Source organism: Octopus bimaculoides, chromosome 7 (assembly GCF_046866305.1).
Source record: "Octopus bimaculoides isolate indiv1 chromosome 7, ASM4686630v1, whole genome shotgun sequence".
Classification (NCBI taxonomy): domain Eukaryota; kingdom Metazoa; phylum Mollusca; class Cephalopoda; order Octopoda; family Octopodidae; genus Octopus; species Octopus bimaculoides.
In genome coordinates, this window is record NC_142934.1 from 34,567,756 (window position 1) to 34,588,190 (window position 20,435).

The 20,435-nt window shown below is 38.9% G+C and overlaps 1 protein-coding gene across 7 annotated transcripts in view; it reads left to right on the top strand.

Moving 5' to 3' along the window:
- Positions 1-344: 344 nt before the first annotated feature.
- Positions 345-20,435, top strand: part of LOC106884301 (nucleoprotein TPR) — a 206,099-nt gene continuing 186,008 nt past the window's right edge. For all 7 annotated transcript variants that reach the window (XM_089355144.1, XM_089355147.1, XM_089355146.1 and 4 more), the window contains exons 1-2: positions 345-539; positions 11,093-11,197. In XM_089355144.1, the coding sequence (XP_089211270.1) occupies positions 389-539; positions 11,093-11,197 (256 nt within the window). In that variant the 5' untranslated portion in view covers positions 345-388. The remainder of the gene's footprint in view (positions 540-11,092; positions 11,198-20,435) is intronic.

Genomic DNA, 20,435 nt, shown 5'->3' on the forward strand with positions numbered 1-20,435 from the left:
ATTTCCACATACAAAAAAGTAATAAGAGGACCGTTTGTCAAATGAACACAAATATATTTCAGCCCATTTTTTACTTCTCAAAATAAAAGGTTTTGCATTCCTCTTAACACCTTTTCCCTAAATGAAAACATGTTAAAGTTTCGTCAATACAGAAGAGGAATAAACAAAACAAACATTGAAGATTTTGAGATTGTATTCATTTCGTTTTAAATGTAGAATTGATGACTTCATCTTATCCATAATTATATTACAAAAAAATATTCGAAGGATTTCTGACATTATGTACCGCGTGTTAGGACCGGAAGTTGTCCTGAATACCAATATCCGTTTCCGCTTTCTTTAGCGTCATAGTTGTTAAAAAACGGTTAATGCATGTAGTTCTATAGCCATGGATGAATTTCGTCGGTTTTTAACTGATTGCAAATGGTTAGATAACTTAGCTCCAAACATCGTTTCTGAAATAGAAAGTTTTCTCTGTTCTTTGCAGACTAAAGCAGATGAATGGAAGGAAAAGTTCGAAGTACATCGCTGTACTTGCGGTAAGTCATTGTTTTGAACAGCTCTTCTAAATTCTAGAAATTCTCAGAACGAAGTAATAAATAACAATAATGAATTATTGTTATATTGCATTAAAATCGACAAGAAAATCCATTATTGCTTTCAAATTTGCATACTTGTTTTAAAATAATTGAAAAAAAAAAAGACTTCCAAAATTTGTTATTCTTCTTGATGTTTGAATATAGCGTGCCATTTTTATTTTCTCAAACTATTTTTCCGATGTGTCCACAGCGTTTGCCATTGACGATATATTTTGGTACAGTTTTAGAAGTTATTGCGTTGTTCTTTAAGATGATTGGTGTTGTTCGATATGCGAAATTATAGGGAGAATTATCTTCTCGCTGGTCAGACGACCGAATAGAGATTTAAATCTAATTGTGTATTAAGATAATAGAAATTATTCAACTAATATTTCTTATGGCTTGAAATAAGACAGTAATTAACTTAATTTTGTCCTTTTCACACAAACTGAAGCGTCTCTTAGTTTTGCAATTAAAAGATTTCTTATAATGTTATTGGGTACTACTAAAGCAGCGCGGACTCGAACGCGCAGTCGCGCTAGCTAGTCGTGAGTGGTCGATCCTAACCCTAACCCTAAACACGTATTCATTTGCACACGCGGGTTAGGGTTAGGATCGACCACTCAAGACTAGCTAGCGCGACTGTGCGTTCGGGTCCGCGCTGCTTTAGTAGTACCATGTTATTGTAATATGAGTTTGCAAGTAATTAAATTTAATATTGTTAGAGCAATAATTTTACTCATGGAAATTTGTTTTTCTTTTTCTTATGGAACAGTAAATCCATGAAATAAAGAGATAAAATAATTCCAAAAAAAAACGATTATAATATTTTTAGAATACTTGACCACTATGTTCATATGTGATCTGAAATTCTTTCAAGTAACGATCGAAAAGTTCTTTAGAATTACCATTAATCAACTTTTAAGTTTTTCTTGCTGTGGTTCACATAGTTTCAGATATGAAAAAAAAGTACTACACACCTCTCACTTGGATCATGAAAATGAGCGGATGGCGGGATAATGGGAGAGGTATTATAATTGGGACCGAAGGGTGAGTGACACTACACGAGTATACGTTTTGTTTCGTTGAGTTGTATGTATAAATTTGTCTTCAAATTCTAACGTATAACCAGAAACAAAGGCATAACTACAGATTTCGGTATTATTTGATCCTTTCACCCGCACGATTTTCACTAATAAAAACCAAAAACTTCGGATTTTTTGCGTGGAATCAAGTACCCTGACCTCCTAATAAGCTGCAAGCCCCTTATTTTTGTTCGGAGAAGAAAGAAAGTGGGGGTTGCCATCCCGGAATTATTGGAATTTTTTTTTTTCGTTGAATGACCTCCTGGGCTAATTCGGTTTCGCATCTCTCCTTGAAAAATGCATTTTTTCGGATCCCTACGTTTTAGATGTCTGAGATCAGGAAGGACTATGCAAAAAAAATAATTAATAAATACCCCACCACCACCACCACCACTACGTCCTTAAAATTTTGAACTTTTTCGAAATTTTTTTCCCTTATGTTTTAGATGACGGAGATTTGGAATATGCAAGAAACCACGTTTTCAAAATTTTAAATCCAATGAGCATATAGATATGTGTATAAAGAGATATAGATGTGAATGTCTTCCTGGGTAAAACAAAACAAAACAATAACATTGTCTTCTATAGGACCGCCACGTTTAGTTGACAAATATATTTTATGAATAAACGGACAGGGATAAATAGACAGGTACATAAATAAATGGGTGTAAAAGTTCAAAATTTAAAATTGGTGGAGAGGGTGAAATTTGAGTCCCTTATTAAACTTTATATCATTAATTATTAAACATTGTTTGTTTCTCATAAAATGGTGTATATTTAATTTATATTAAATTATAATTTACGATTATTTAAGGCAAACACAAGTAAAACGCAAATTCTTTTCACTTTAATGTTTCTGTCTATTAAATTTCGATTTGCATATGTTTGTCAATTCGCTACAATCTCTATAAAGTAAACAAAATCAAAAATTTAAATTAGGGTGAAATTTAAAAACTTTTTTTTTTTGTATAATCGTAATTTCCGACATCTAAAACGTAGGAATCCGAAAAAATTTTTTCAAAAAAAATGCATTTTTCAAGGAGAGGTGCGAAACTGCATTAACCCCGACCTCCTAATATGTTACAAAAACCCTATTGGGGGTTCAGAAAACGGGGTTGGGTGAAACCCTCGGAAATTTCACCTCACCCCCATTTTCAAATATTTTTTTGGTATTTCTTTCTTTACACATAATTTTAGATAACATTTTGCAGAAATACGTTTTCGAGACAGTGTGGATTACATTAGATTGAAAATTGAAAGAAGTTTGAAACGAATAAGTGAAAATGCAGAGGTTATAGAAATGAGTGGTAATACAGTGTGTGGAGAGATAACAAACAATAAATTCATCAAAAAAAAAAAAAAAAGCACGTTAGAGTTTTTGCATGTAAGTGTGAAACAAGTAAAAGTATAATATTAAAAATATCTTTCTCCTACGTCTTAAAATCACTGGATATAATATATATAATAATTCCAGATTGCAGAATAGATTTGAAAAACTAAAGCATTTTCCCATTGCAATTTTTGGTGCCGAAATGAGTTTCATTTTTGTGTGGAGAGAGAGTGATGAAGTTTACCTAAACTTTCAATGGTGTAACAATTTATAATTATATATAATTATACATCATTATCATTTAACGTCTGCTTTTCATGTTGGTATGGTTTGGACGATTTGACTGAAGACTGGCAAGCCAGGAAGCTGCAATCGGGCTCTGGCAATATTTCTACAGCTGGATGCCCTTCCTAACACCAACCACTCTGAGAGTGTACTGGGTGCTTTTCAAGTGCCACTGGCATGGGTGGGGGGGCAATCAGATGGCACTGGCATCGATCACACTTGAATGGTACTTATGTGTCGCTGGCACTGGCGGGCCGATGTTGTCCTTCAGTTTTGCCTAAAATGTTGGAAGTTCTTTTTCAGAAAAATTGACTTTTAACTGAGTATCCTCACAAATTTGAAAAAGTTTTACCTTTGCAGCAACATCAGTATCACTGATGGCCTTGTCCATCATTGAAAAGGGTCTATAGATCCATGCACCAGTACAGCGGCCATCCAGTCTTGGGAAGTAACTTTTGATGGCATCATTCACTGCCAGAAGATGAGCTGAGATCTCTTCACAGAAACTGCATTTAGGTTCTGGTATAGAATCCAGTATAGTTGTCATCTGAAGGGAGAAAGTTGTGTCACTGTCTTGAACTCTTTTCTGATAAAGTTGAATTGTACACTTGAATGCTGCCACTTTGTGAAACAGAACAGAAAAGTCAGTGCTTTAAACTCCTTGAAGTTGTTGTGCTCCCTCAGATGTGGTTTGCAGTCTTCACGTCTGTAAGCACTTTTTGAAGTCCAGGTGGGAGAATCTTCATTGCCAAAGCATAATGATGAATCACGCAATGAGTGAAGGAGACATGTGAAATGACATTCTATGCAAAGGCTTTGAAGTCTGATTTACAGCCAATCATGGAAGGGTCTCCATCTGTACACTGACCAAAAAGTGCTTCCTAACTCATCCCATGTTTAAGGAGAAAAGCTTCTAGGATTTCGAAAATATCTTTTCCACAAGTTGTTGTGGCCACTGGCTAAGAGAACGAGTACTCCTCCTTCATGACTGCTCTGTCAAGGTTGTCAACATAGACAAGGAGTTGGGAACATGAGATATCTGTTGATTCATCCAGTTGCAATGAGTACATAGGACTGCTCTTCACAGCAGTCACCACTTGCAGCAGAATATCTTCACTCATGTCCAAAATCTGACTTTTGACTGTATCATTAACTTGTGTGCCTGCTGTTCTCCAAGAATCATCTTCATTGTTTCCAGAATGCAAAGCTTAATCAAACCTTAAATGGTATGATGCTTCTTGGTTTGTGCAATTTTTACAGCAATTCTGTATGAAGCCTCCAGCGCTGCTTTATTCTAACAAGTGAAGTGAACAGTGGAATCGATGTGACTGGCCTTTTATATCCTAAAGCCTCCAATAATGTAGTACGGTTGATATTGTGAATAATAGATATAGAATACACTGTAATAGTGTTATAACAACACAAAATACAAACAGCAACATTAACAAGCACGTAACGAACCAACAATCAATATTTCCAAAACACTAACTTGAACTGTAAACTGTGCCTGGACTTTGAAGACCAAACTACGAACTGATTTCTTTTATTAGGCACAAAGGCTCTTATAAAGATGGGACGATACAAAGATAGACAAAATAATACAGTGGGGTACACAAAACATATAGCGGATGAAATTATGAATAAAATGATGAGATGAAATGACTTACTTGCCTCCTACAAGCAGGCAGTTCCATTTTACTGTTTATGTATCACATTAACTTACAGTTCATTGTTCTTTTTTTTTTTTCCATCTTTTTTTTCTTTTTAAAGTCCTTATTTAAAAATTTTAAATATTTCAATTTCCTTTATATTAGATATTCCACCATTTCATCAAATGCCACCACCGGTGGCAACTCATTGAATTGGCAGTTTGTAGTTTGGTCTTCAAGTCATTTGATTCCCTGTTGTAATTTACTGTTAGTCGCTTGTTGTTTAATTGTTGAAGGTCTACTGTACCTAATTGTTGAAATATTGAAATTGTTGAACTACTGTTCATTACCTGTTAAATTTTGTTTTCTTCCCCATTTATGGGTGAAGTTGTTACTAACGAAGTAATGCAGTGTCAACCAGTTCCAGCCGACAGTTACGCTTCCTATTTTTTTGGTTACAAGGCTATCCTCCCAGCCTTCTTTACCATTTCTGTCAGTTTTAAAATGCACGTCATCTCCTACTTTGAAATATTTCGTTGCATCTTCTGTATTTCCTTTTCATCTTTTTTCTCTGGCAATAACTTATCAAAAATCAATTTTATTCTTCTTGCAAACATCAACTCTGTGGGTGACTTTCCTGAATTTGTACTTGGATTGGGGGTTACTCTGTATACCCTTTGGAATTTTGTTAGTGCTTCATCGTTACTTAATTCGTTCCTACCTTTTCTTAACGGTCTTTTGAATGTGTCCATGAATCTTTCTACCTGCCCATTTGACCTTCGGTGGTAGGGTGGAGTGAAAATATGTTTTATCACATGCATTTTACAGAAGTTCTTGAATTCCTACCCCGAGAATTGCAATCCATTATCAGAAACTGTCTGGAACACTGCATTGCACAAACAATTCATATAGGAACTTTATAGTTGCCTTAGCAGTTGGTTTATTGCACCTGCATACCTCTGGCCACTTTGTACAGCAGTCTACCACGATTAGATAGTAAGTACCATTCACTGGTCCAACATAATCGATGTGTAACCTAGACCATGGGTTCTCAGTCTCTAGCCACAATTGATATTTTACCAGTGGGGCTTTGGCCATGAGCAACCTCGACAAGTTCTCACTAATTTTCAATATCCTGATTTCCTTTGTTAGGCACAAGGGATGATAGGCACAAGATGGGATGATACAAAGATTGACAAGACAATACAGTGGGGTACACAAAACATAACAGATGAAATTATGAATAAATGATAAATGAGATGCTATGACTTACTTGCTCCCCACAAGTATCATCATCATCGTTTAACGTCCGCTTTCCATGCTAGCATGGGTTGGACGATTTGACTGAGGACTGGTGAAACCGGATGGCAACACCAGGCTCCAGTCTGATTTGGCAGAGTTTCTACAGCTGGATGCCCTTCCTAACGCCAACCACTCAGAGAGTGTAGTGGGTGCTTTTACGTGTCACCCGCACGAAAACGGCCACGCTCGAAATGGTGTCTTTTATGTGCCACCCGCACAAGCCAGTCCAGGGGCACTGGCAACGATCTCGCTCGAAAATCCTACAGGAGCCAGTCAGGCGGTACTGGCAACGGCCACGCTCAAAATGGTGCATCTCATGTGCCACCCGCACAAGAACCAGTCCAGGGGCACTGGCAACGATCTTACTTGGCTTGCCGGGTCTTCTCACGCACAACACATTTCCAAAGGTCTTGGTCAGTAGTCATCGCCTCGGTGAGGCCCAATGTACGAAGGTCTTGCCTCACCACCTCAGCCCAGGTCTTCCTGGGCCTACCTCTTCCACGGGTTCCCTCAACTGTTAGGGTGTGGCACTTTTTCACGCAGCTATCCTCCTCCATTCTCACCACATGTCCATACCAGCGCAATCGTCTCTCTTGCACGCCACAACTGATGCTTCTAATGTTCAGCCTTTCTCTCAAGATACTTACACTCTGACGGGTATTCACATTGACATTACACATCCAACGGAGCATACTGGCTTCATTCCTTGCGAGCTTACGTATGTCCTCAGCAGTCACAGCCCATGTTTCACTGCCATGTAGCATGGTTGTTCGTACGCATGCGTCATACAGTCTGCCTTTTACTCTGAGTGAGAGTCCCTTTGTCGCCAGCAGGGGTAAGAGCTCTCTAAACTTTGCCCAGGCTATTCTTATTCTAGCAGCTACACTTTCAGCGCACCCACCCCCACTACTAACTTGGTCGCCCAGATAGCGGAAGCTATCGACTACCTCTAGTTTTTCACCCTGGAATGAGATAGAAGTTGTTTCCTGTTTGTTTGCAGTCTTTATTGCACCTGAACATCTGCCACAAACAAAAACTAACTTGCTAGTTAACCTGCCTTTGATGTTGCTGCACCTCTTATGTGTCCATAGCTTGCACCGGGTACATCTTATAGAGTTACTACCTACTCCTTTTCTACATACTGAGCAGGGCCATCTACCTGAAGGGGTTTGTGTTTTATCTACCTTCCTACTTATTAGGATTTTGGTTTTAGCTAGGTTGACTCTAAGGCCCTTCAATTCTAGACCTTGCTTCCACACCTGAAACTTCTCCTCTAGTTCTGATAGTGACTCCGCAATTAGGGCAAGGTCGTAGTTTCATTTTACTGTTTATCTATCACACAGTTCATTATTCTTTTTTTTTTTTCTTCCCATCAGTTTTTGAAAAAGTCCTTATTTTAAATATTTCACTTACTTTCCTTTATATTAGATATTCCACTATGTCATCAAATACCATGACCGGTGGCAACTCATTGAATCGAAACTCTAACGGTGATATCTCTATCATTTCCCCGAATAGTTCCTACAATTTTTCACCTTTCTCTTTTACATGCAAGACTGCTTTAAATCTTTCATTGCACGGTTGAGGCGCTAACTTCACCCTAATTACATTTTTCATTTTAGTGATCTTTTTTTCAATCTCCACATTTTTTCTATACTGTATCATAGTTTTTAAGTGTTTTTCCCTTCAGTGTTACTTTCTGGTTTCCATCACTAATCTCTTCTGCTGTTGCTGGTATTTCCATCTCTTTCTTCTCTACTTGTCTCTCGCTCTGTGTTGTCATTTCTCTTCTATCTTCCTTTTTTACCTGTCCTTTTACGTTCTCCTCCGTACTAGTTGCTGGTATCGCTCTCTGTTTTCTCTCTTCATCTTTCTCACTTAAATTTGTCCAACATCTCATTTCTTTTCTGCTTCTTCGCTTTTCCTCCTTTTGGTAACCCTTGTTTCTCCTCTACATTTCCTTTTCTTTTCTTCATGGGTCTCTTTGATGGCAAGTCCGTGTTTTGTCTTTTCTTCCCTTCACCACTGTGTATCTTTCTTCCATATTTTCCACTGGCCTTTGTACCTCTATGCCTTGTACGTCTACCTCTTCTTGCTGTTCCCTCTCCATCACCTTCTCTTCTTGTTTCTGGGGACACTTAGCCTTCATGTGTCCCCATACTCCACATTGATAGCATACGGGAGGTCTTACTTCCACTACCACTCTTAGCTTTATCTCGTCCGGCAACACCCGTTCCTCTGCAATTTTGTAGAGGTCTAGTAAACTGATGTTAACTGACACCTCAAGGCCATATCCCCTCAGTTTACCTCTGTAGTTCTTGTAATTTTCAGTATTTTGATTTCCTCTTCTGTATTATAGAGCATGGCTGCCACCAGCCACGCCTTCTCAATTTCTGGGGCACTCTACCAATCCTCACTCTGACCACACGTTTGCCACAGTAGGTTGGTAGTAGTACCCACTCAGTTGTTCTGTCTATCACTGTCCTTCTCTCTGTCTTTTCAATAACTCCCTTAGGTGGCGTCAGCCTCAGGCTGTCTCCTTCCTTTCTTAACTGTTCATTGTACTTCTTGAAATTTGTTTCTTCCAGTTGAATTTCTGTAACTTTTAAGACATCTGCCGTTAGACTTTTCCCAGTCACTGCAGCGTAACTGCCTGCTGGAACTGGTTGACATTCCACAATTAGATAGTAAGCGCCATTCACTGGCCCGACATAATCGATATGTAACTTAGACCATGGATTTTCAGTCTCTAGCCACGATTGATATTTTACCACTGGGGCTTTGGCCGTGAGCGCGCAACCTCGACAAGTTCTCACCAAATTTTCAATATCCTGGTCCATAGTTGGCCAATAGTTGTAGCTCCTCAGAGTTTTCATCCTCGACACTCCTGGGTGTCCACTGTGGAATTGCTGCAATACATGTTTTTGTGATGTTATGTCTCCAATGAAGTCTAATGTCGGCTCCGTACCGATTATATTTGAGAGATGAGGAATTATTTACATTATTTACATTTGACGGATATTTGTCCTCATCTTGTTTCCTGATGAAGGCTGGAGGGTATATCAGCCGAAACGTTGTGTTAACAACAAACAAGATGAGGATAAATATCCGTCAAATGTAAATAATGTACTAAAATTTTGTATCTTTATTCTGCTTATTTTTTTAAAGCTTCTTTCATTTTTGTAATGTACTCATAGCCTACAGATTTCATTCTTATGTCCTGTGCAGTTACTGGCAGTTCTTGGATAACGTTAGTCATAATACATTTTCTGCCTGCAATGTGGCTATCACGGTATCTCTCTAGTGGTTCCATATTTTTGGACCAATTTTTTTAGATGGAATATACTGCATTTTGAAATTGTAATTTAGTAATATTATACCCCAACATTGTAGTCGGTTTGCTGTTCGGGTAGGTAACCCTTTCTTTGACCCATAAATTGACAGCAATGGTCGATGATCTGTTTTTAACAGAAAACTTCTACCATATAGAAACCTGTGAAATTTTTTTACAGTAAAGATAATCGATAGGGCCTCTTTTTCCATCTGACTATTTTTTCTCTGTCGCTATCAGCAAGCATGAAACATGAATCACTGGTTTCATACTTCTACCTTTATACTTGTGTAGCAAAACTGCTCCTATTCTGTATTTGGAAGCATCAGACACTACAACAATGTCCATTTCAAGATTGAAATGCACTTGAGACAAATCTGCAATTAGAATTTTTTTTATTTCTTCAAACGCATTTTGGCATTTAACCGACTGATTCCACTTCACTTCCTTTTTAAATAAGTCATTCAATGGAGCTCTTAATTTGTGCATGTTAGGAATGTAGTTTTGGTAGTAGTTTACCAGCCCAAGAAACGCTTGTAATGTTGGTTTATTTGTCGGAGCAGGCATAGTCTTTATTGCATCTGCCTTTGACGGGTCAGGCCGTCTACCATTTTTTATCAATTATTTGCCCTAAGTACTTAATTTGAGGCAAAAAGAATTCACATTTTTCTTCACTCAAAGTGAACCCCATACTCAATTTTCTTGAACACAGCTTTTATATGCTTCACATACTGTTCACTCGAATTACTCTTGATTTATATATCATCCAAATAAGAGATTGCAAATTCACAATTAGATAACATAGCGTCCATGATTTGCTGATATATTGCTGGCGCAACCTTTAATCCAAACAGTAACCAGGTATATCTGTACAATCCTCTATGTGTATTTGTTGTCAGAAACTTTGAGCATGTGTCATTTACTTTAATTTGTAGATTAGAGTCAGATTTAATTTGGAGAAAATGTTTCCACCATTTAATTTTGCGAAAATGTCCTCTGGAGTTGGGAGTGGATGGTGGCATGTCTTAAAGTAGTTGTAGAGAAATCAGCACACAGCCTAATCTTATTTTTCTTTTTAATGCACACTGTGGGTGCCACCCACTTAGAGTAATCCACCTTTTTGATGATTCCACTCTTTTACAGTCAGTCCAACTCTTCATTTATTATTTCAGTTGCTGCGAACGGTACTTTTCTGTTAGATATGAATACAGGCACAGCGTTCTCACTTACTTGAAAGCAGACTTCAGTCTTTTTACATAGACCTAAGTCCTCTGATAGTACTTGAGGAAACATCTTTTTCAATTTTCTCTTCAATGCCTCAGATGATTTATTTTTAACGGGATTTTTTGACAGACTAATCTGAATGCTAAATGGTTAACTATTTCTAATCACTTGATGTAATTCATTTGACTTGTATCACTTTAAATGCTCTCATTGATAACGTATTTATAAATGGAATATGTAAATGATACTCTGAATCTATACAGCTTTTCTTTATTATAAAGTCATTAACATTCTTTTCTATATTTTAGAGCAACAATATTTTGAACTAGAAAAACAATTAATCACAGCAAACACTCAGTTAGAAACTCAGAATGAATCTACGAAGGATTTGAATGGAAAATATGAAGAGTTAGGTGAGTTCTATTAAATGACATCATGTAGAATAAACCAGGATATTTTTTCTTATCTTTATGTTTAAGCTTTTTAGTAATTGTCTTTAATTATAATACCTGCATCTGTTATAATGTCTGTGTCTAATTATGATACCTATGTGTATGAATTATGGTAAAAAAGAGTTTAGTACTTGGATAAAACATGTTCCAAACTTTAATAAGTATTGGAAGGAAGGGTTGATGTGATGGACAATCTTTGATGGTTGTGCCCAGAATGGGCACAGTCCTATGATTGAAACTATCTGCTACTTTTTAGGAACCTTTAGAGTATTTGAAAAAATATATGTCATTGTTGCTCCTATTGTTAACTACTTCTGTGCATCAATTTTGTATGAAGTCTTCTCATTCAGCCTTCTCTGCTATCCTTTTGTGTCTCTTGTATATCCACTGTTAACATTGGAAAAATATATAGCGTTTGTAACTACTTTAATGCTGAGTGAGTATGACTGCTTTCCAAAGAGGCAATAGTATCCTATTTCCTTTCCTGCTAACACTTTATGTGTAATGTGCTATATTTCTGGTAAAACAGCTGCAGAAGAAATACCTATCCAAAGATAAACCTCCGTACCTGGCTTTCGTTGACATGGAGAAAGCCTTTGACAGGGTCCCCCAAACCCTTATCTCGTGGTCAATGAGGAAACTAGGGATAGATGAATGGTTAGTGAGAGCTGTGCAAGCCATGTACAGGGACGCTGTCAGTAAGGTGAGGGTTGGCAACGAGTACTGTGAAGAATTCTGGGTAGAGGTAGGTGTCCACCAAGGTTTAGTCCTCAGTCCCCTCCTATTTATCATAGTCCTCTAGGCAATAACACAGGAATTCAAGGCAGGATGCCCCGTGGGAGCTTCTCTCTGCTGATGACATTGCACTAATTGCTGAGTCACTATCAGAACTAAAGGAGAAGTTTCAGGTGTGGAAGCAAGGATTAGAATCGAAGGGCCTTAGAGTCAGCCTAGCTAAAACCAAGGTACTAATAAGTAGGAAGGTTGTTGTTGTTGCTGGCACTCCGTCGCTTACGACGTCGAGGGTTCCAGTTGATCCAATCCATGGAACAGCCTGCTCGTGAAATTAACGTGCAAGTGGCTGAGCACTCCACAGACAAGTGTACCCTTAACGTAGTTCTCGGGGATATTCAGCGTGACAGTGTGACAAGGCTGACCCTTTGAATTACAGGCACAACAAAAACAGGAAGTAAGAGTGAGAGAAAGTTGTGGTGGAAGAGTACAGCAGGGTTCGCCACCATCCCCTGCTGGAGCCTCATGGAGCTTTAGGTGTTTTCGCTCAATAAACACTCACAACGCCAGGTCTGGGAATCGAAACCGTGATCCTATGACCGCGAGTCTGCTGCCCTAACCACTGGGCCATTGCACCTCCACATGTAGGAAGGTAGACAATCCACAAACCCCTTCTGGTTAATGGCCCTGCTCGATCTGTAGAAAAGGCATAGGTAGAAACTCTATAAGATGTACCCAGTGTAATCTATGGACACATAAGAGGTGCAGCAATACCAAAGGAAGGCCAACTAGGAAGATAGTTTTTGTATGTGGCAGATGTTCAGGAGCAATAAACACTGAAAATGTGCAGAGAACAACTTCTACTACCACATTCCAGGGAGAAAAACTAGAAGTAATTGATAGCTTCCATTACCTAGGGGACCAAGTCAGTAGCATGGGAGGGTGTGCTGAAAGTGTAGCTGCTAGAATAAGAATAACCTGGGCAAAGTTCAGAGAGCTCTTACTTCTGCTGGTGACAAAGGGCCTCTCGCTCAGAGTAAAAGGCAGACTGTATGACGCATGTGTACAAACAGCCATGCTACATGGCAGTGAAACATGGACCGTGGCTGCTGAGGACATGTGTAAGCTCGCAAGGAATGAAGCCAGTATGCTTCTATGGATGTGTAATGTCAGTGTGCATACTCGACAGTGTGTAAGTACCTTGAGAGCAAAGTTAGACCTAAGAAGCATCAGTTGTGGTGTGCAAGAGAGACGATTGTGCTGGTATGGTCAGAATGGATGAGGACAGCTGTGTGAAAAAGTGCCACAGCCTAGCGGTTGAGGGTACCTGTGGAAGAGGTAGACCCAGGAAGACTTGGGATACGGTTGTGAAGCGCGACCTTCGAACATTAGGCCTCACCGAGGCAATGGCTTGTGACCGAGACCTTTGGAAATATGTTGTGCATGAGAAGACTTGGCAAGCCAAGTGAGACCATAATCCGAGGCCTCTGCCAGGAATGTAGCCAGCCCACTTATGCATACCTTTCCTTCATTGGACACTAAACTCTGCTTGCGAAGACCTGTTGGGGCAAATGAAATAGAAATTAAGCCAAATTAGATGACTGGCACCCATGCCAGTGGAGCGCTAACAGTACCATCCGAGTGTGATCACTGCAAGAGCAGCTGTCTGGCCTCCGTGCCGGTGGCACATGAGCAAAATTTTCGACCGAGATTGTTGCCAGTGCCGCTGGACTGACTCCTGTGCAGGTGGCACGTAAAAATTACCATTTGAGCATGGCCGTTGCCAGTACCGCCGGACTGGCCCTCATGCCAGTGGCATGTAAAAGCCCCCACTACACTCTCGGAGTGGTTGGCGTTAGGAAGGGCGTCCAACTGTAGAAATTCTGCCGGATGAGATTGGAGCCTGGTGCAGCCATCTGGTTTGCCAGTCCTCAGTGAAATCGTCCAACCCATGCTAGCATGGAAAGTGGACGTCAAACGATGATGATGATATATATATATATATATATATATATATATATATATATGTATGTATGTAATGTGTGTGTAGAAAGGTGCAGACATGTCTGTGTAACAAAGAAGTTCACTTTCCAACCATATGGTTTTGGGTTCAAGTTCCACTGCAAGGTGCCTGCAGGTGTCTTCTATAACCTCAGCCAATGCCTTGTGGATAAATTCAGTAACTGTGTGTATACATTTGTGTATGTGTGCATGTGCATCTTTGTTCTTCCCACTGTTTGAGAACTGATGTTAGTTTTTGTTATTGTAACTTAGCAGTTCAGCAAAAAAGCAACTGGTGGAATAGGTACCACTTTGTCAATTTGTTGGACTAATCCTTTCAAAGAGGTGTTCCATCATTATTGCTGTTCAATGACTGAAACAAATGAAATGTATGAGTTTGTGTGTCTGTGTGTGTGTGATGGTGAGGTGTAAAAAGTTTGCTTCCCAACCTAATGGGTCTAGGTTCCATCCCTGTGTGTGGCACCTTGGGCAAGTGTCTAAAACTCTAGCCCTGGCTGACCAAAGCCTTGTGAGTGGATTTGATAGACAGGTCCATGGGAACTCCTATACACTGATGATCTAGTTCTCATAGCTGGATCTATAGGGGAGTTAGGAAATTCCAGACATATAACCTAGATCTAGAATCAAGAGGTTTTAAGGTAAACTTAGCAAATATGAAAGGTTTAGTTAGTTGGAAGACAGGACTCTTGTGCTTTCAAGGAAATAGCCTTACTTAATATGCTTAAAAGGAGTAGGTATAAACTTCATACATTGTACTTAATGTAAGCTGTGGACACTCAAGAGATGTAATGGAATCACAAGCAGACTAACAGAGAAACTAAGCTTCATGTGTGATAGATGCACTGGAGCATCTATCACCAGAAACAGAATGCCTTGAATTCCTGGATGGGTCACTAGAAGTAATTGATAGTTTTTGTTACCTGGGAGATGCTATCAGCAAGGGAAGTGGTTGCTCTGGAAGTATAGTAGCAGAATGAGAATGGGTTGGCGAAAGTTCTGGGAGCTACTACTGCTGCTGGCAACAAAAATCTTTTACTGCAGATTGTATAATACTTACATTAGAACTGCAATGCTGCATGGTAGTGAGACGTGGACTTTGAATGCAGACGACCAGAGAAAACTGGAAAGAAATGAAGCAAGTGTGATCTGATGGATGTGCAGTTTAAGTGTGTATAAAAACATAATGTAAATGTGCTGTGAGAAAAACTGGGCATAAGAGGAATCAGATGTAGTGTGCAAGAAAGAAGACTGTGCTGGCATAGACATGTGATACATTTGGATGAGGACTGCTTTATAAAGCAGTGCTGATCACTAAATGTAGCTGAAGCTTGTGGACAAAGGAGACACATGGATGAAGTGGTAATGGCTAACCTCAGGACACTGTCTAGTGATATGCGATCCTTGATAATACCCACCCATCATGATCAAACTGACTTGTGGATGCATTGTTGGTGTACATGTTGCATAGGTGTGCAGATGGACAGCTCACCCAATCTCCTCTTCACTTCTCTATCTCTCTCCTACTGCAGCAAACCCCTCATCCAACATCACACTCCCTTATCCATTCATATGGTCCTTTACACCTCCGTTACATTGATCTCTTCCATCACCTCTGTGGACTAATGAATTCTATCCTGAGGCACTAGGCCTGATTCTCTCTCTCTTTCTTCCCTTCTCCTGTAGCCTACCCAAACACATCATCTCTCTTTTCACTTCATGTCAACTCTATCATCATGATATCCTGTTGCTCCTCTCTTCTTGTATGCCTCTACCTCCCCAGTTGAGGCACTATTGGCGATCCCTATCCCTGCATCCACTCTTTTCTCTTTGCAGCTACTACTGATTCATTTCTCTCTTATATATGAGTTGCCATGTAGCTCCCCTACAACTGGAATCAACTCTGCTCCACCCACTTCTTTCATACTTTAACCCTCATTTGCAAGCATAAAGCCTCTCCTCCCGGCTTGCAAGCTGCATGGTGACTCCACTAGCGCTAGTGGCATGAGGAAAACACCCGATACATACTGTAAAGTGGTTGGCATTAGGAAGAGCAACCAGCGATAGAAACTATACCTAAGCAGACATTGGAGCATAATGCAGTGCCTGGACCCATCATTGGATCCTGTTAAACCTTTCAACCCATGTTGGCATAGAACATGGACATGAAATGATGATGATAAGACACACATACACACACACACACACACACACACGTGTGCGCTGTGCAAAAATAAAAATACAAAGAGGAAATACAAAAACAAACAGTGTATTAAGTTTATGTACAGGTAATATATAGAAGGAAAAGTCTTTTGGTGGTGAGGGTTATGACCTAATCACCCATATAGTTAACCAGGTTGTTCACAAGGCAGTCATACTCAATGACTGGTGTAGCAGCACCATAGTCAACTGCTACAAAGGTAAAGGTGATGCCTTAGATAGAAATAATTACAGAGGTATCAAAGTGCAGTATTAGGTGATGAAAGTTATGGAGAGGGTCATAACCCAAGTAATTAAGAAGAGAATTAGTCTAGATGAAATGCAGTTTGGTTTTATGCCAGGGAGAAGCACCACTGGTGCTATATTTGTGGTAAGGCAGCTTCAGAAGAAGTATCTAACCAAAAATAAATCCCTATACCTGACTTTTGTTGACATGGAGAAAGCCTTTGACAAGGTTCCCTATTCCCTTGTCTAGTGGTCAATGTAGAAACTAGAGATAGATGAGTGATTGGTGAGAGCTGTACAAGCCAAGTATAGGGAAGCTGTCAGTAAGGTGAGGGTTGACAACTAGTATAGTGATGAATTTAGAGTACAAGTAGGGATTTACAAGGATCAGTCATCACCCTCTTGTTCATCAAAGTCCTCCAGGCAATAACAGGAATTTAAGTCAGGCTACCTCTGGGAGCTCCTCTATGCTGATGACCTTGTTCTTATAGCTGAATCACTATAGCTAGAGAAGAAATTTCAGGTGTGGAAGCAAGGTCTAAAATCAAAGGGTCTTAGTAAGCAGGAAAAAAGACAAATCACAAATCCTTTTAGGTAGATGGCTCTGCTCAATATGTAGAAAAGGCATAAGTAGAAACTCCACAAGATGTACTTGGTCCAAGCTGTGGACACACAAGAGGTACAGCAATATCAGATGGTTAACAAGGAAAATAGTTTTTGTGTGTGGAAAGTGCACAGGTACAATAAACAGAAATGTACAGAAAATAGACCTCATCAAATGCCAGTGGGTATACCTAGAAGTAGTTAATAGCTTCTGTTATCTAGGTGACCAAGTCAGCAGTAGAGATGAATGCTCTGAGAGTGTAGCTGCTAGAATAAGAATAGGCTGGGCAAAGTTCAGAGAGCTCTTACCTCTACTGGTAACTAAGAGTCTCTCCCTCAGAGTGAAAGGCATGATGCCTGTGTGCACAGTCATGTTACATGGCGGTGAAACATGGGCTGTGACCACAGAGGACATCATAGGCTTGAAAGAAATGAAGCTAGGATGCTGAGCTGGGTGTGCAATGTCAGTGTGTGAGCATCTTGAGAAAAAAGTTGGGCATGATGCAACAGGTGTGTGCAAGAGTTGGGTGCCCTTATTAATGCTAACTATTTTACAGATTGGAGCAAGTGCTTTTTACATGACACCAGCACTAGTGAGGTCATCAAGTAACTTAGAAAACAAAGACCCCTTAACTGAGATGGGGAGTAGTATTGAGAGAGGTGGCTTTGTACCAGTGTTGAGAGGTTGAACTAAGATAGAGTGACAGAAACAGGTGTCTTGAGGCAGGGGAGATACATGGCTCCCTCAGTTAGAGAGAGAGGGAGGGAAGATGGTGGGTGCAAGGAGGTGCATGTAAGTGGAGTGGTACAAAGGATTGGACAGGGTGAGTGAGCAGGGAGTTCATGAGGATGCCAAAGGAGAGGAGAAGGAAGGGGAAAGGGAATACATTGAGTGGTGAACATGGGTGTCTTGGGGAGTGACAAGTTAGCAGTAATACATTGGCTGGGGAAGAACAGGAGAGACAGATGACAAAGTGGATTGGGCTGCAAGAGCAGTGTGGGGAGACAAGTATAGTGCATGAGATGTAGTTTGGTTCATTGGGGAAGAGGTGAATTAATGTAATGTGCTTCTAAGACTTATTGAAGCAGGCAGGTCTTCTCAAGAACCTCATATTGCCAGACATCTCGATCCATTGTCATCTCCATGAGGCTCAACATCTTGAGATTGGCCCTCACTACATCTCATGTCTTCCTTGGTTTCCTCCACTTTAAGCTATTGGCATTTATTTTATTCAACTGTCTTCATTCATATGCATCATAGTTTTCACTCTTGCTGTCTGTATCTGATTCCTCTTACATCCAACTTTTCTCTTAACACATTTGTGCTTTGTTGCACATACAAACTGATGATGCACATCCATCATAGCATAATAATTTCATTCCCTTCCAGTCTTTGCATGCCCTCTACATTCAGGGCTCTACCACAGAACATAGCTGTTTGTACACAAGGATCATACAATCTGCCTTTCACTCTGAGAGGGAGAGAGGCCTTTTGTTGTGAAGTTTCTCCATCCTATTCTTATTCTAGCAACAATATTTTCAGAACATTCTCCTCCACTGCTAATTTTGTCACCTAGGTATCAGAAAGTATCTACAACCTTGAGGGAACCTTCTTAGCATTTGGGAAAACCCAATTCCTATGTGTTGTTAGTGTTTTTTATTCCTACACATACGTCACATTCAAAGACTATTTTCTCTGTTAACTTACCTTTGATTCCACTGCATCTTTTATGTGTCCATAGCTTAAATTGGGTGCAGTGAATGGAATTCCTTCCAACACCTTTGCAACATAATGAGTGGAACTATTTCCCTGATAGAAAGAATGTTTTATCCACTTTTTTGCTAACTACAATTTTGGTTTCCTTAAGGCTAGCTGTAAAGTTTGATTCAATTTCATGTCAAAACCAGACAACAGGTTTTTTTAGTTAAAAGATTAGCTCTTCAATGGTACATTTGTTGATAACATTCCTGAGAACTTACTAGCACCCTATTGTGATGTAATAATAACAACAATAATTAAACTAACAATACTTGTGGAACTTGCATGGTTATTTTGAAAATTCTAAGATGGAGTTGTATATTTTTCTTAAATATTTAATGGTGCAAAAGTCCACAAATGTTGTATTGATGAAACATCTCTTAAAGCTATATTCTTATATCTACTTTAGGTGATGTTATTTATTATTTTTCACTTTACATCCAGAAAAAACAATCTTAAGTATAGAACAAAATTAAAGATATCTATGATAAAGTGTTAACAATCTCAATATGGTTATTTGAAAAAATTATAAGATTGTTGAGGTTTTAAGAGACCCATGAAATACATAACTTGTAGTTTTTCTATCTTGAATTGCTGTAACATCCACATAGGAAGTATTGAAGGTGTAGTTGTAGAGAAAATTATTCATTGTTAAACACTTATCACCTCTTCTAGTTATCTATTATTATTTTTATCTTTACATTATTATCTAATATCCTTATAGCCTTTCAAGAAGTGAAAGTGCTCTCGAAAGCTGTACATTTAATTGTCCATGAGAAAATACTGGTTCACTTCTATTCTCCTTTCCATTGTGACAGTTCAATCAAAATTATTGAAAATGTGTTGAATGAATAATCTGCAGAGCAAATGCTTTAAAGATTTTAAAATATAAAATGAAATCAGACATTTATATGCCAGCATGGAAAATGAATGTCAAATGATGATTATTGTGTTATGGTGTGACTAATTTGGTTGTGCTTTAACAAATCTCAATATGCTGTAAGTGGACCTGTAGAAATCTCAGTCATTGACAATAGTGTGTATGCTTGTTAACTATTATAGTATTTTCCACTTTCACATTCCATTCAGTAAACTCTCTCTCTCTCTGTCTCTCTTCAACTAAATATTTAACCAAAATAGCAATCTCTTTCTCTTACTATTCATCACTCTCTTTTCGCTTCTCCCTTCAACTAACCATGTGACAGCATCACACATTTGGCCTTAGTCTGTTGATAATTAAAATTCTTAGTATTTGTTGCTATTTTTACAAAGGATTTCTTAAAACTCTAAACTGTTTTGTATTAGGTGAATGTTCTGTATACAGTACCACTCTGTTGTAGATAGCATTCACAGAGTTTGTGCCTTTCCTCCTATGTTGAATCAACTATATTTATGATACAGATATACACTTGCTGTGTATTAACTCTAATACTATGAACATGTTGTTCAAATCCTTACTTTGGTCATTTTACCTCTACTGACTAAACATCTATTATATACTTATTACATGAATCAGAAATCACTATTTTCACAATATTCTGCTATCAGTGGGAGGTTGAAATTTCATGAGGTAGCATGTTTACTTAGTTTCATGTGATGCACTGGATTTTGATCTTGACATGTTTCTCTGACTTCTTTTAG